This window comes from Oculina patagonica, chromosome 9, assembly GCF_052425735.1.
Source record: "Oculina patagonica isolate OP01 chromosome 9, crgOcupat, whole genome shotgun sequence".
In the NCBI taxonomy this organism is placed as follows: Eukaryota; Metazoa; Cnidaria; class Anthozoa; order Scleractinia; family Oculinidae; genus Oculina; species Oculina patagonica.
In genome coordinates this window covers 16,096,060-16,112,570 of record NC_135766.1, presented here as the reverse complement: position 1 = coordinate 16,112,570, position 16,511 = coordinate 16,096,060, and the positions used below count along the sequence as shown (strand labels likewise).

Sequence of the window (16,511 nt, the reverse complement as noted above, 5' to 3'; positions counted from 1 at the left end):
CGCTCGGGATCGCCCGCTGTGCTCCCGCAAGCGAAAAACTTTTTCCGACGCTACTTGAAAGAACTTTTCGTCGTATTTTTTCGCTATGAAACTTTTTTTCCGAAACAACACAAAGATTTTCTAGCGAAAGAAAAGCCGATAACAAAGAAATAGGTTTTGAAGCGAGAGCAAACAAATTAAACAACAAATGTTTACGAGTTTCGTGAATTTTATTTGCCGCAAAAACCGGCTAATATAAAAATTAATACGCAGAGCGACTTCAAGATATGATACCAGTTTTGTTTGGCGGAAAAGGGAGAGACTGAGTACAGTAGCATACCTGAAGAAGCACTTGGCAAACTTTTGTAACATCTTCAGCCCGCTCAACTCGCCGAAAACGCTTTAAAACGACCTGAGACGCAGGCAGACAACAAAGAACACAACATGGAAACAAGGTAAGTCGATTTTATTCGTAAAATATTTAATTTTATACCTTTTGAATCAAAATCGCTAAGTTTTCATACAAACCCTTATAAATCGCATCTTTGTAACACAACACCGCTCGAAGCCAAGAGTCACGTTCGCTTACACTTTTTAAATAATTAATTCACGCAGTGAACTTGGGCCCCTGTGGTTGGCACAATGCAGAAAATGATTTTCTTTTTGGTTTTTGAAAGTTAGAGGGCGGTATTTGGCGAATTCTGCGACCTGACTGGTTCCGGTCAAAATAATTCATCCAAAAAATAAGACCTAAAAACTTAAAACAATCTGCGACTTTAAAGTTCAAAAGAGTCTTCCTTCCTTGCCCTATCTCAATGGTCTTGCGGGGATCATCGGAGATCTCCTGTGAGTTTTTAATAGTGTCTTTACAGCAGTACAGTGAACTGGTTCTTTGAAAGTCGTATAACATTAGCAAGCAGTATGTTGAAGTTAGACGATTCCGGACTTCTTTTCTTCGGTTATTGTTTTTTGCCACTCTTCTTCTTGGTCGCCAAGGTTACTTCTTTGTTGGCAATTTCAACATCAATGGATTGTTTTCAAGTATGCTTTTCAATTTTTCCATTTTTTTTTTCAAAAAAGTTCCCGTGCGATTTAATTTCTTTTTCACAAGCTTGGATTCTTTTCAATTGATGGTTTTGTGTAAACATCAAAACCATATCGTTTTTCAATTTGGTTCCAGTTGATTTGAACCTCAGAACTACGCATCTAGTTTGGTTAGCAACCTTCAGGTAGCTAAAAAGACAGTTATTAATATCTATGTCTGTTCCTATTGGTGTTTCTTGCTTCTTTATTACGTGTTGGTGCGCGAACAACTCGGATATATCCTTCTTATAACATGGAAGGTGCAAACCATTTTTTTTTTCAAAATTAATGTCGAACAGCATATGCAAGACAAGAATGAAACTTCTTTAGTGATGATATATTTATAACTGTCTTTTCTTTTACTACGTTTTAACAATTTTTTGCAAGTCACAGGCACTTCCTCGATCGTGATTTCTAAATAACCCTTACACTCGCACATGCATCACTTATACATCGCTTTTCTTTACCCTCTGATTTGTAGAGTAGCTTATACAGCTCATATCTCCGAGCATTTCACAGTAAGCACAGCACTAGTACAACGGGAAAATACCAGACCACAACACCGGGAACTCCATGCCCTACTCTTTACGATAGTGTGTGGGTTCTTTTACGTCCCATTTGCAAAAGAATATATATAACAACAAAAGATATGTTACTTCCGGACGAATTGCGGCGAATGTCGTCTGCGCACTTGAGCGCAGTAGATTTACAATGACACCCTGTCGTACCGGTCTATCTTTTTTTAGCGCAATTTACACCACATTTGCAGTATAGAAAGCTAGGAATCTAAATACATGGTATGCACCACCTTATCGTGGTAGAGCGGTTTGTGTAAGTCGGCGGGAGTCTTGTACCCGTGGTAGGGCTAACCATGCCGAAAAGGTCGAAGGGTAGAGACCAGACAAGGTCAGACAAAGCTGTGTCCCCCTGGTCCTCCGGGTTGGGGGTTGGGTGTAGGGTTAACAACCCTACCCCATGAAAAAATCTTATGCGCCCACTGGCGCGAAGACATGATGATGAGGTTAATTCTACGTTCGAGCTAAGTGGCCCATCAGGCCGAAGCTCATCCCGTTTTTCGTTGCATGATGCGACTAGGGGTATTTCTACTCCCCATTTGATGGGATGCTAGTTTACTGTCCATTGCAGTGTAAGCCCCAGAATTAAAGTCGCCGGTAACGATTTATTGACCTGGTTGGAGAGAGGCACTGCGATAGTAAAGTGTCTTGCCAAACAAGAACACAACGCAGTTACCACGGTCAGGGCTAGAACATGGACCGCTTTAACTGGAGTCCAGCGCACTATCCATTAGTCCACTACGCCTTCACAGCTAGAAAAATGCTGTACTTTTAAATCTTGACTAAATTAATTTGTATATCAGCGTCTAAAAGAACACCGTATTATTCACAGCCAGTTTGAAATCCAGAAGGTGTGCTTACCACTGTCTAGCAAGTTCGTGTTCCGTGGCTCCGCATGAAACGTGGGGGCGAATAAGATGGTACGATTTCGCCTACGACTATTGCATGCAACACGCTTACGCCTTGACTACAATACAAATCGTGTCGAGTAAATCGACCTACCACATCCTTACCACAGACGCCGGGTGCGCGCGTGTAAATGGTCCTAAGTCATGTCGCAGGCCTATCGTAAGATTAGTCGCATGCGAGAAAGTCGAACCGTGAAAACCGGCCCTTAAGTTTTTATCGCGGTTGAGAACATATAAATTTGATGGCTGACAAACGTAAAAGTCTCCATTTTTAAAAGCAGTTCGACCAAAGTTAGCATTAAAAGTAGCAACAAAACAAGACAAAACAACAACAACAACAACAACAACAGTTTAGCCTTTTATTTTATAAACATTGTTGGTATGTTTTCAACCTCGGTCTCAGTTCAGGTGCCCATATTTGTGAGCTTTTTTAAAACGTTAAATGAACTATTTGCGAAATTCAGGTTAACTTCTTCGTGCTGATAGTTTATTTGTGAGTAATGATATTATCATCACTCGCAGATAATACTAGTAACCCGGCACGGCCATGTAATATCCTCTTGGCTCTCGTTTAACTATTGCGAGTTATTATCACGGTCGAGGTTTGGCTTTACTAAAATGAATAATTTAGGGCATATTATGTTTGTTTTTGCCAATGGTGATTATTAATCTAAAAATTGTAAATGACGATTTTTGCCTTCTTGTCTTCACTATGTGCCAATAATTTATTCCACTTTCACTTGGCGGTACGAGCGGAGATCATATCAATGCATTGTTGGATTAATATTAATCCATTAATATTTACTTTCTTTCATTTGCGATCTCCCTACCAAAGGAAACAACCGTTTTGTGTTTTAATTTATTTATATTTAATTATTTTGTCCAATTATCCCTGTTTAGATGAAGGTCTCACAGTTATATGCGATATTTACATGTATATTAGAGATTATCATTGCAAAACAACAAAGTGCTTTTGCTTGGTATTTATAGACATTGATAGCTAAAACACGGGGCTCGACATTCAGAAATAGTTATAATTATTTAAAACAAGGGAAACTTTTCTTTCTATTCAAGAGAAAAGCACACATGAATGTTTACAACAGATTAAAATGGCTATTCGTTTTCGCTGCCTATTTAACGTTTTCATATTTTTTGCATAAATTTCTTTGCTGATTAGTATAGGTTATTTGGTAACAAATGGCACCTATCTCGTGAAGTATCTGGCCGGGTTTCCAATACAAACAAAAAAGAACAATAACGAAAAAATACCAAATAGAAAACTAAAGTTAAGGTTGCAATAAACACAAATCTAGGGAAAAATACAAAACTAGCGATTATATTTCGTGATACTTATCTATCGTCTTTAATAAATTATGAGCTGGGAGCTTAAAACAATCATGGAATATTATTTTTTTTTTAAAACTACGGTCAAAAATTGCCCTTTTTAAAAATGATCTTGTTCATACATGTGGTCCGTAAGAAATCTAGATTCCCTCAAGGCCATCGTTTTTAATCTTGTCTAATCATGCTCATCCGTAATATGACCTCCTAGTTGTTCACTTTTGTTTTTCTTCAATGTTGAACGATTATTAAAAACATGTTTGTTAGTGGCAGCTTTGCAGAAAATATTGTTATATCACTGACAAAATATATTTTTCTATGTAAATCAAACATTTTCCTGAGCTAAACTGTCTTTGGATGAATATCAGAAACTTCACATGCCGGCGCTGTGTCAAATCGAGGTGCTTGCTTAACACGAACTATTGTCAATTCCAAATTTGTTTCGATCGTTTGTTCAGCATCTCCCACCTGTCGCAATCTTCGAAAACAAATAAGTTTCTTAGCCTCTCGGCGAATTTTCCCGTTCAGTGCCAGACATACTATTGGGTTAATGCAACTGCTGAAAAACGCGAATAAAATGTACGTAACATATGCACCTCGAGGCAGGCTTCCTGTCCCCATTATCGCATTAAGAAAATCCACTGTTATAACAGGAACCCAGCAGATAACAAACCCAACTACAAGGACAAGAAGCATCTTTGTCATTCGTACTTCTTCCGAGCTCAATCCTCCTGCCTGGTGTGAACGGATTGTGTTTTTTGCAGCCAATGCATGTCGCTTTACAGCACGAAAAACTTTGTAATAACACACTGCAATGAGGCTCATGGGCAGAATGGTGTAAATAATCAAAAGGAAAAAGGTATAAGTAATTTTTCCAAGTCTGCGCTCTGGGTCGAAGGTCATGAAACAAGCGGCTTTTCCCGGTCGGAAGATGTAAGACACAAGTCCGCTGAAATAAGGTGAAATAGCCAGAATAAAAGGGATGACGCTGACGACTGCAATCATGGCTGCCGTGGATTTTTTAGTAAAATATTTCCGATATAAACTTGGTCTTATCACACAAAAGTATCGATTGACAGCCATTAATGTAACCATGTGTAGTGATATCCAAACAAGGCAAAGGATAAAAACACCTTGAAATAAACAAGAGGCGTCGCTGAACATCCACGTACCGTGTATAAAGATTGATGTCGTGAATGGCATGACCAACGAGGCTGTTAACACATCAGCGACAGATAAACCCACCAAGAACATGTTTGTAACTGTGCGAAGCCTTGGATTTTTAAATATCACGGCGATAATGAGCAGGTTGCCAAAAAACGCTGTTATGATAACAAGTATCATGAAACACGATTCAAACACTACAGTTCCTTGGCTTCTGTTTCTTAAATCATTCAAGAGCCGAAGTAAATTTTCGTCATCGTCCATTTTCTTGGCGAGGATATATACTAATAGTGATCTAGTCGTCAGGGTAACTGAGCAGGAATAGTATTAGTTTTGAAAGCAGACCACTGTTTTTGATGGAGTATAAAACATCTGGCATCTGCTTCTGATCCTTTGGATTGGAGGAAAATATCGGGTTTTATAATAAAAGTTTAAACAGATCCACAGTTGTTTACATTGCGAGGTTATATAATTGGTCGGACATTGACAACGATTACAACAGCATCAAAGTTTTAAGAAATAGATTGTATTTTTCTTTTAAAACAGTCACAGTGTACTATTAAGTGTGTTCTTAAATTGATGTTCTGTTCGTCGGATTGACACAGCGCTTACTTTAAAATGCACATTTAATGAAAGTAGAAAAGACAGTGAAAAGACAAAAAAGCCTACCTCAGTGAGCGTTTAGTGATAGCTATGGTCTTACATTTGTATTTAACAAATAAAGAAGCCTAAGCCATGTTTTATACTGTCATAAAACACGACGGGCATTTGAGAACACGAGGGAAATGTAGAAAACATGAGCCGCAGGCGAATGTTTTCTACATTTCTCGAGTGTTCTCAAATGCCCGGAGCGTTTTATGACAGAATAAAACATGGCTTAGGCTTCTTTCTTTGCTTTATGATATAGATTTTAGACACCGCGAGTGAAAAGTTTAATTAAAAATATGTACAACAGGAGCGAGTAAACAAAGATAAAAAGCAGAAAATAGTTTACGGGAAGACCAGAAAACTGACACAATTTCATTCAGTGTTTGACGTAAAATAAGGCTAAGCATTTCAGGTAAGTTTGTTACCTTTCAATCTTTATCTTGTCTTTTTGAACTTCAATAAACTTCACCGACTCTGAGTGCAATTTCGTCTCAGCATAATAAGCTTATAGTAGTCTCGATGACGTCTGTCCCTTGCTTCGTTCGACTTGAACAAGGCGTATAATTTCCAGAAAAGCTATTGCTTCGGATCTTCCCGTAAACCTTAATTGTTGTCACAATCAAGCTCCAGCATGAATAAACGATTTAAGAGGAGATTGTCGAAGAAAATCTTCGAAAGGAAACTCTTTCGCTCGGTTTCCTTGCAAGTTTCATTCAGCTCAAGCAGTGAACACCGCGCCACAATTTTTCCCGCCTCACTTCGTTTACATCAAAATGAAATGTCCAGTGGATTTATACTTAAAAAGGAATTTAATAAAACAATTATTCCATTCGCACTTGTTGGATACGAGTTGTTATAGCCAACAAACAGTCAACGACGCGCGAAGCACTCGAGGAAAGCTGACGAAAAACAATAAAACATGATTTTTCCGGCTATGTTTTATACTCTGATAAAACATAGGTTTTTAGCCAATCAGAGCGCGCGTAGACTTCTATCTATATTATAATACTTAATATAAATGGAGTGACATGTCGTACAATGATTCAATTAGATTTCAGAATGGACTTTGAAAAATAAGCTATTTTTTGCCTTAAATACGTTACTGTGTAAAACAGAATTTTTTTAAAAGATCCTTTTACTTTCGACTTTTTTGCATAATAATCCAATTACTACAGAAAGAAAACAGTCGATACGCAGCAATATATTATCTAGCTTAATGTTTGCTGATTGGTTTACAAAGATAAATACATTAAAATTGATATCGTGTTTAAGGCCTGAAGAATAAATGTTATTGTCATACATGTTGTATCGTGTTTTCTTCCTAAATAAATGTGTTTGTGTTATCTTTGTAATAGCAGGGAATCTTAATAGTTGAGGAAGGGATTCGGATAATTACAAAGCTTTCCTAGCTGAGGGATATTTTCTGAATAGCTTTTAATCAAGTTGATCCGTAAAGAGAGAAAATTGTTACTATAATTAAGTTTCAAAACAACGCCAATTAGAAACAATTCATCTCAGTTAATTTTTGCTGTGGCCGCTTTATTGTGGGGACAAGTCATTGTTCTATAAAATCTGAGAACCTATGAAAATTGTGCGCAATAGGGATTTTAGTTATTTTAAATCGGTCTCTGCCAAGATGTTCTCGGAACAACGTTGAGAAACAGGTCCCAACAGTTTTTTTTGTTCCATAAATTGTTTTAGTTAGTAAACTTATATAACTTCTAGACTATCCTTTTTTACGGAAATAAAAACATGTACTATTTTAACCCTTTCAGTGCTAATTTTCTCCAAAAAGCGTTGTTTTTTTTACCGTTAAACTGAATTTTTTGTGCTACGATCCTAAATTTATCTTAACTTTGCTTAACAAGCACTTTTCCACAATGCAGCAAGATTTTAATGAAGATTCCATGAAAAAATATACAAAATTGTACTTTTGTGCATGCGCATAAGGCCATCGACAATTTTTAAATCAATTAGTTCATAAACATTCCTAGTTTTCTAAGAAAATAGCAACATTTCCTTCGATTTACCTGGAAATGCGAAATCAAGGATATAATGACCTGATTTAGAAGCGAAAAATTTCATTTTCGGGACCTAGCTGATAACTCTACTCTATACAGCTGAAAAGTGAAGTTCTTTTTTTGGTAAAGTCTTTCAATTGCCAAAGTTTCGAGCATTTTTTAACGCGAATTTGAATAGGCGGAAATAAAAAATAAAGCCTCTTAAATATTTTCAATATTTCAATGTTTAAAAAAAAATCGTGTTTTCAACCTTTGCTGCCAAATTTAGTTCCATTTTTTACAGACAGGCGGTCTTTAGGTGATGTTAAACTGAAATCGCCATATAGTCCAGTCAATATAAGCCATTTCGTTGTCTAACCCAAAACAAATTGCAACAAAAATAAAACATGCCTTATTCGACTTTGCATATATTGAGGAATAACATACTAAAAGTCACCGTGAATCGGAGTATTGGAACCTCGTCTTTTCTTGCGATATTTGAACTACAATGAAAGATGAGAAATTTAATTTATGCATAACTAATGTGATTTTTACAAGTAACATTGAAGGGTCCTTATCGACAGAAATAATCAAGCTAGCAAAACCAAACAACGACAAGCCAACAAATCAGTTTACAACAAATGTAGCAGTTATTACTTATCCTATTTATTGCGTGAAATGACATTACTATTCTGCCCTTTTTGGTACCTTAGAGAACGTACTACCTGCGGCCGGATTCTGGCATATATGCAAGTATAGTAACAACGTTCGCTAATCGGATATTTCATTAAAAAAGCTGAGTTTTCTTCAAAAATTAAAGATACTGAAAACTGATAAAGTATAATTATACCTTTTTAATGAAAGAATAAACGCTGTTTAAAAAAGTTACCGTCTGAAAACTAGAATTGCGGCAAACAATTATGGCGGGAGTCTTGGATGACACCCTTAACATAATCTGTCAGAAAACGTAATGCGTGAATTTGCTCCCCCAAAACCCTTTCTGCTTATTGGAAGGTGCCTATAATTCCAAGAATCAACACTGATTGATCTTTGTAAAAGTCCCCCGAGTGACTGAGCCGTCACAGACGCCGGGGCCACAACCCCGGCGTAACTATGGGCACGCCTCCATCTCTGCACTTAATTCTTTTACAAAAGGATGAACAAATTCTTTCAGGAGTAGCAGAATTAATTTGGCAAAAGAAAAAGGGTTAGAATATTTGGAAAAAGTTTGGTAACAACCTGCAAATGACTTCAAATTATTTATAAACATGAATTCAAAATTGATTTAAACCACAGTGACAAGTTTGGTATCACTCTATATCCACTCTACATTAGCATTTGTATACAGCCACGTCAAATGCTATACAGTTTTGTACGCCAATTAGTCCAGTCAAATTAGTATTGCACCCAAAACAAATTGCAACAAAAATTAAACATGCTGCTCTTGAATTCAAATGTGGTGTAGAATACGCTGCTGAAAGTCACCGTAAATCTAAGCATTGGAACCTTGTATTTTTTATGACTTTTAAACCATTGGCGAAATTCCCAAATTGGCTGGTATGTAATATGGCGGAACCAAATAAAACAAAGTTCTAGCGTTTTTTATTACAGTGTTGCATCTTGTGACAACTGTATTTTGTATCAAAAGGACTTCGGCATTACCCTACGCATGTAATACGTCATTACTATGCCGTTTAAAATGCAGAGGTAGTAGCGCGACGAACCTTATCTTGTTTCACATTTTGGAAAGGAAATCTTTCTTTATAACATACACTCTTTCTCGAGTGAATCTAACATCATGCATCGCTTATCCCTTTTATCGTGAGTCATATTTGGTGGCTGGTCTTCTTCGATAACCATCCAAAAATACAGTGGCAGAGCCATATTTTTTGAAACATATGTAAAGTAACGACTGGAAATAACGTCATACATGCAGTGTCCTAGTTGCACATGGCATGAGTAAGGTATGGCTTATGTCCTGCCGAGAATGAAGCTAGAGTTTGGCCGTCGGAGATTTTCGTTTTTAGGAGCGTCAGTTTTTAATTGTTTACCGTTGGACATGAAAAAATTGAACTCTAGACTTCTTTTTAAACGAAGAGTTATAGAATATTTTTATTTGTAATTTTTATTCATAAGTTTTTACTTGTTTTTTAACCGTTGTCTTTTTAACATTTCTAAACTTTTTTTAAACTTTGTAAGTCATCTTTTTAAATTTTAATATCTTACAGGGCCCCTAAGATAACAGTACTCCAAAGTACTGATGGGTTAATCCTGTTTAAATATTTTTTTTTATTTTTTTTATTTTTTAAAAAGGATTTTGAAACAGCGAGAAAAAGGCGTGTCTGTTGATGAGTTAATGATTTCCACCGCAGTGGTTGAACAAATGTGACGATTGGCGTACAAAACTGTATAGCATTTGACGTGGCTGTATAAAAATGCTAATATTGAGTGGATAGAGTGATACCATACTTGTCACTGGCTGCCTGCCCTTTTAAACTCTTCAGTTATTTCAGGCCACCAGACCCTTAATTATTTATTAATACCATATATATGTGTTTTCCTTTTGTAAATATTTAGGGTGAATAAAGTTGCTGTTGTTGTTGTTTGAATTCAATGTTTGAATTCATGTTTATAAATAATTTGAAGTCATTTGCAGGTTGTTACCAAACTTTTTCCAAATGTTCTAACCCTTTTTCTTTTGTCCAAAATCATTCTGCTACTCCTGAAAGAATTTGTTCATCCTTTTGTAAAAGAATTAAGTGCAGAGATGGAGGCGTGCCCATAGTTAAGCCGGGGTTGTGTTCCCGGCGTCTGTGACGGCTCAGTCACTCGGGGGACTTTTGAAAAGATCTATCAGTGTTGATTCTTGGAATTATAGGCACCTTTCAATAAGCAGAAAGGGTTTTGGGGGAGCAAATTCACGCATTACGTTTTCTGATAGATTATGTTAAGGGTGTCATCCAAGACTCCCGCCATAATTGTTTGCCGCAATTCTAGTTATCAGACGGTAACTTTTTTAAACAGCGTTTATTCTTTCATTAAAAAGGTATAATTATACTTTATCAGTTTTCAGTATCTTTAATTTTTGAAGAAAACTCAGCTTTTTTAATGAAATATCCGATTAGCGAACGTTGTTACTATACTTGCATATATGCCAGAATCCGGCCGCAGGTAGTACGTTCTCTAAGGTACCAAAAAGGGCAGAATAGTAATGTCATTTCACGCAATAAATAGGATAAGTAATAACTGCTACACTTGTTGTAAACTGATTTGTTGGCTTGTCGTTGTTTGGTTTTGCTAGCTTGATTATTTCTGTCGATAAGGACCCTTCAATGTTACTTGTAAAAATCACATTAGTTATGCATAAATTAAATTTCTCATCTTTCATTGTAGTTCAAATATCGCAAGAAAAGACGAGGTTCCAATACTCCGATTCACGGTGACTTTTAGTATGTTATTCCTCAATATATGCAAAGTCGAATAAGGCATGTTTTATTTTTGTTGCAATTTGTTTTGGGTGTAATACTAAGTTGACTGGACTAATATGTTTTTAGTTTTCCTTTAGATGAGGTTAAAAATAATTTAAATTGTTTGTCCAATCACTCATTTTTGCTCCTTCGCCTTCATTGTCTCGGGAGTTAGACTGACGTCACACAGATAATTAAACTGAAGGCCAATTTTAATTTGGCTTTGGTCAATTCAAAATAACATTAAGTAGCTTGCGTTTTCTTCTGCAAAGTGCTTCCAAATACAAATTGTTCATTCGCTACATTTCTGCTCAGTATTGGCTACAAATTATAACCTTCTTAGTGTTTCTTTCTCGTTTTTCGAAAATTCCTGATTCAGATAAATTGCTCAGGCATCGAAGCGTTTTCCAGACTGTAAAGCCAAAACAAAATACAAATTTCGTTCACACCACTAATTATGAAATAATGTTTTTCTTAGTTTTTAAATGTTTTCGTAACATTAGTATTTGACTTGCTTTATTGTTTCACTTTTAAATTTAACTTGAATATATTAACTTCGTAATAGGCTAAGTGCCGGAAAACATTCAAATTTGGTAAAGGGTCACGCGCGACGCACCCATACTCAAGACTTCCGGGGTGTAATAGCGGTAGAGTTACGTGCAAACAACATAACCACACCTTCCCCCAACAAGAAGCAAAATTATCAAAACAGCAATAAAAAAATAATGATGAGAAAAAAAACAGTATTGAATGAAATACAGCACAAGCAGTCCATTCTTTTAGTCCGTTGAGCGGGCTTTTTTCCAACTTCCTTTTGTTTTCGCTTCACGCACAACGGACTGCTCGTAGTATTTCTTTAATAAAATATCTTAAAATATCTTACATGTGTAATTGAGGCCTGAGCCATTCACATGCATATCAGTTAGCATTTTCTTCATGGACAGCTACCGTGCGTATGACGGTATAGGCCTTCGAATACAGCCGCATCTCATAACTCTGCCGCTTTGGTTGTCTGGAGCGATGAAGGGGCGGCTGCATTTACAGGTTACTACTGTAGCAGCCTTTGTCTTTTCTTTGGGAGCTATGTCATAGTAAGTTAATCTTGTAAATCAGTGCAAGTTTTTTCAGTCTTGTTTCCTTTCTCGGTTTAATGTACCATTCAAAAAGATTATATCCATAAAAAATCAACAGTGCCTTCACCCTCATTTTCTTGCGACACAATCCGGGAGGCCCGAATGACACAAGTTTTACGGATAAATTGCCCAGTGTCACTCATCCCGCAATAAGCGTCAGTCAATCGGCAGCACTAAGCGCTACCGCGAAGTACGGTAAATTTTTAGTTCGCCTTGGAAATGTTTCTTCCAACTTGCGTCGCAACGCTTTTACAAAACTGTGAGACAAGCTGCACGCAACCGTTGAAGCAGGGCATGGCGGTGGTGGAATTAATATTGAATTGAGATGCATTGACGCAAATCCAGCTGAAGTCTTTGATCTTAGTTATATTTACAATATTACCATTATTACTCGAGTGGAACGAACAAGATTAAACTGAGATAAATCTTGTTTAAACACCTTACCTTCTCAAATAATAACAATTGTATGGATATTTTTGTGCACGCTATGGACATAGAGCTAACTTGTGAAGGGAATTTATCGTTTAGCTCTAAGATCTTAAAACCTTCTACTTAGTTTTTTGGTTTATGGCTGACTGGTTACGAAGTACGTGACAAATCTCGTTCCAAGATATATAATTATATATTTATAGCTGCAAACCTTTATCAAATGCCGAAGGCCATTGAAAAATGAAAGGCTTTGACATGTAAATATACTACGACGACGTTGATACGTAAGGTGAGTAAAGTCTGTGCTCTGATGTACTCGGTACATTCATGTCTATGTACACAGTGGCAGTGACAATAGTTTTGTCTCAGACAATATTGACAAAAGTTGTCGACTCCATGTCTTATTTAGAGTACCTGAAATAAAAGCTCTTAATGGCCAACCGCTTTTCAAGGAGTTTGTTATGCATTCGAAAATGGGAAGATACTAGAAGAATCGCGTAGATGATACTAAAAAAAGTTGGGAAAGATGACAAGAATCACTCAAGAATATTGGCTTTAGACGCAGCGCCGAGCCACATATGTTTGATTAGACAGTAAACGCCTTTCTAAGTTAGCGTCAGGAAAAAGCTAAATACAGTCAGTCAGTGGTCAGTGCCAGGGAAGCATTAACATAAAAATTGACAAGTGGACATTTAGATAGGAAAAGGAGGGTCAGTTGTATTGACGGATGTCCGGCCCCAATACCTATATTATAAATGTACTGGAATAATATCTTCTAATGAATGCTCACATCAACAGTTCACGTTAACGTTCACAGTGTTCTATGCTCGATAGGGAGACAAACTCAAGAAATGGAAAACGGATCTCATGAGTCCACGATTTTGAATTCAAGAGATAAACTGACTGTGGCCATCGAAGGAGGCCTAATGTTGCTGATCAATTTGGCTGCGTTATCAGGCAATTTTCTGATGTGTTTCGTTATGTTCATGAAGCCACGTTTCCACACAACGACGAACATGTTCATTGTGTCCCTAGCCATGTGTTACATGTTTGCTTCTTGCCTTGTGATCCCATTCACTGCTGGCTCTCTGATGGCGGGAGAGTGGCCGTTTGGACAACCTACATGCGATATCCAAGGATTCGTCTTTCTCAGTTTCACTTGGGTATCGTTACAGACCTTAACAATCCTGGCTGCGAGCCGGTATTTTAAAGTCGTCCGTTTTCCTTTCTACAACAAGTGGTTTTCGCTAAACCGATCCATTGGAATAATTCTAGCAATGTGGGTCCTTGCTGTGTTGGTGCTGATCATTCCTTTAACATTTGGCACCGCAACGTTTCAATTTCAACCAGAAAGATCAATCTGTTCTATGCCAGTGAGCAAGAAAAATCAAACCGAAAACATAACCAATACTGTGATAACACTGGCCCTCTTCACGGCACTGCCAATTACTTCCATCATCGCATGGTGTGCTAACAGAAAACATGAAACCTACCTTCGTACCTCTTTGCATTTTGAAAGAAGTCAAACAAGAAGCGAGGATGACCTGAAAGCCATTGCAGAAGAAAGGAAAACAAATAAAATTTTATTTGCGCTGATAACGGAAGTCATGTTTTTATGGTTGCCTGCTATTATAATAAACATGTTGGAATTTCCAATACAGTCAGTTAACGCTCCACGCCAAATCCAACTGGCTTCCACATTTCTTTGGTTTGCAGTTCCCGTTCTTCACCCCATCACATACGGGGTTTTGTGCAGACCGTTTGCCAAAGAGGTGATAAAAGTAATTCCAAGATCAAGCTTGAGACGAAATAAGGTACACGCCGAAGAAGCTGTCTAACTAGCACTGCATGGCCGTTTTTCTTGGAGAAAGGACTAGAACAGACTTATCTTAGAGAATACTATTTACATGGCAACAATTTATTACTTTAGTACCTAAAAAATACATTTCATACAATGTATATTCACTTCCATAATTTATTACCTTTTATATAAAGCGTTTCTGGCGTTTATAAATAACATAAAAACAACTAATATAATATTGAAGATTATAATGTATAATTAGTTATTGAAAAAAAAAAATGTGATAGCTGCAGTTTCTTTCAAATGTTTGTTTGATTGTTTTAAAACATATAATATTTCGGGATATTTTTGTCCGATCTTTGCCTCGTACTTCAATAACATGTTCTTTCCATGATCGAAAGCGTTTAGCCATATACTTTGTAACTTTGTCCTGTGAATATTGAAACAACAAAGGAAGTATATGACAAACTGACGTAACAACCAGCGACTAAAAGAATTCTCAAACGGGTCAAGTGAAAGCAAAAGCTGTCTAAAAATGCTTTGTTCGGCGTATTGTGAACATATTTGGCTCAAATATGAAAGGAAAAAACAAAATCGGACTAAAGCGTGGGTGTTTAATAAATTGCATTCAGCGCGTTGTTGAAGATCAAAATGCAAAGGTCAGCATAATTATGTTGAACATCACGTTTTATAGCCAATTAACAAAATGGCAGTGGAGTAATTTCCTTAGTCTTTACGTTTGAGCTTCCTTTTCAGCACTTGAACGGTTGCCGTTCCATCCAAGTTTCCTATCTATTTTGTTTTTGCATATACATTGAACCACGACACGCAGTTATCTTTGCCACCTTTATTGTCTTTTACCCGCACTCATATACTTCATATCGAAGTCAAAACTTAGCTTAACTCTAAGGTTGCAATTGACAATAGACTTCCACCAATCATATCGTGCTTTTTTTCTTGTTCACATAATAAAATTTTGGTACGAAACTAATCAATCAAAAAGTGATACAGTTTTTGAATCCAATAATTAATCAATTTTAACGAAACAACTCAACAATTTGAAAGTAACATCCTAGTATTTGCCAGGTAACAACTGCTTTGTTTGCAAATAGTGGCAGCAAAGTAGGAAAGAGAGGCAGTGAGCTTCCAGCTGCAATACGTCGGTTTTGATTCGCTTTTATCTTTTGCTGCAACAGTGATTTACAACGTTTATTTGTCAACGTTACTTGACGTTTTTCTTCAAAAACCATCAAGATTGCGTACCAGTAAGAATGATGGCAAAGTAACATAGCTAAATTAAAAAATAAACATAGCTTTAAGTCACTTTTCTTTCCATTCAGTACGCACGAGCTTTCAATGAGACCGCGCGTGACTAGCATGTTATTAAGCTACTTTGGCTTCATTTCTTTCCATCTTGCCACAGATCAACGATGTGTCGGCAGAAACAGGAAAAGGAAAATGGACTTGTATACCTTCTGCAACCGAACCGCATTACCGCAACCTCAGGTATGAGTGTGTTTTGGATAAACAAACAGATCGCTCCATCAATATCACCCAGCTTCAGCAAATGTTCGTGTTTAATATGTATCAGAGTGCTAAATTCCGGAATTGTTGTACAACTATCAGCAATTGTTGGACAACGTTGAAAATGATATCGTGATTTGACACTTTCTGAAGAAATTTAGCATAGCGAAGACGGAAACAAATGAATGGCCGTGATACGTGGCGCGGACCAATCATGACATTTTGCAGTGAACATGTTTTATAATCGTTTATAATGATCACTAAATCTATTTTACAATAAATTGATTCTTTAAATAACAAATTTTAAGATGCGCCGGGAACCGTGCGCTTGTTTTTGTTCACGGAGGTACTAAGGAATTTTTGATGGTTATGCGCACGTTTTTCCAGCTTAACCCTCGGACGTACAAGCAAACTCATACCCCCATCATCGTACAAGGGATGGAACCCCTCTCCGGAGTT

General features: G+C 36.9%; 2 protein-coding genes across 2 annotated transcripts; one reads left to right on the top strand and one right to left on the bottom strand.

Moving 5' to 3' along the window:
• Window positions 1–3,990: 3,990 nt before the first annotated feature.
• On the bottom strand, window positions 3,991–5,372 carry LOC144666750 (melatonin receptor type 1C-like). The gene has a single exon (XM_078528130.1). It carries the CDS (start codon window positions 5,312–5,314, stop codon window positions 4,229–4,231), a length of 1,086 nt encoding a protein of 361 aa, XP_078384256.1. The 5' UTR covers window positions 5,315–5,372; the 3' UTR covers window positions 3,991–4,228.
• Window positions 5,373–12,975: 7,603 nt separating this feature from the next.
• On the top strand, window positions 12,976–14,767 carry LOC144665942 (melatonin receptor type 1B-B-like). Its single transcript, XM_078527224.1, has 2 exons — window positions 12,976–13,016; window positions 13,562–14,767. Exon 2 carries the CDS (start codon window positions 13,579–13,581, stop codon window positions 14,563–14,565), a length of 987 nt encoding a protein of 328 aa, XP_078383350.1. The 5' UTR covers window positions 12,976–13,016; window positions 13,562–13,578; the 3' UTR covers window positions 14,566–14,767.
• The last annotated feature ends 1,744 nt before the right edge of the window (window positions 14,768–16,511 follow it).

Excerpts from the sequence above, each read along its gene's own strand:
- LOC144666750 (XM_078528130.1), bottom strand. The coding sequence starts at position 5,314 with ATGGACGATGACGAAAATTTACTTCGGCTCTTGAATGATTTAAGAAAC.
- LOC144665942 (XM_078527224.1), top strand. The coding sequence starts at position 13,579 with ATGGAAAACGGATCTCATGAGTCCACGATTTTGAATTCAAGAGATAAA.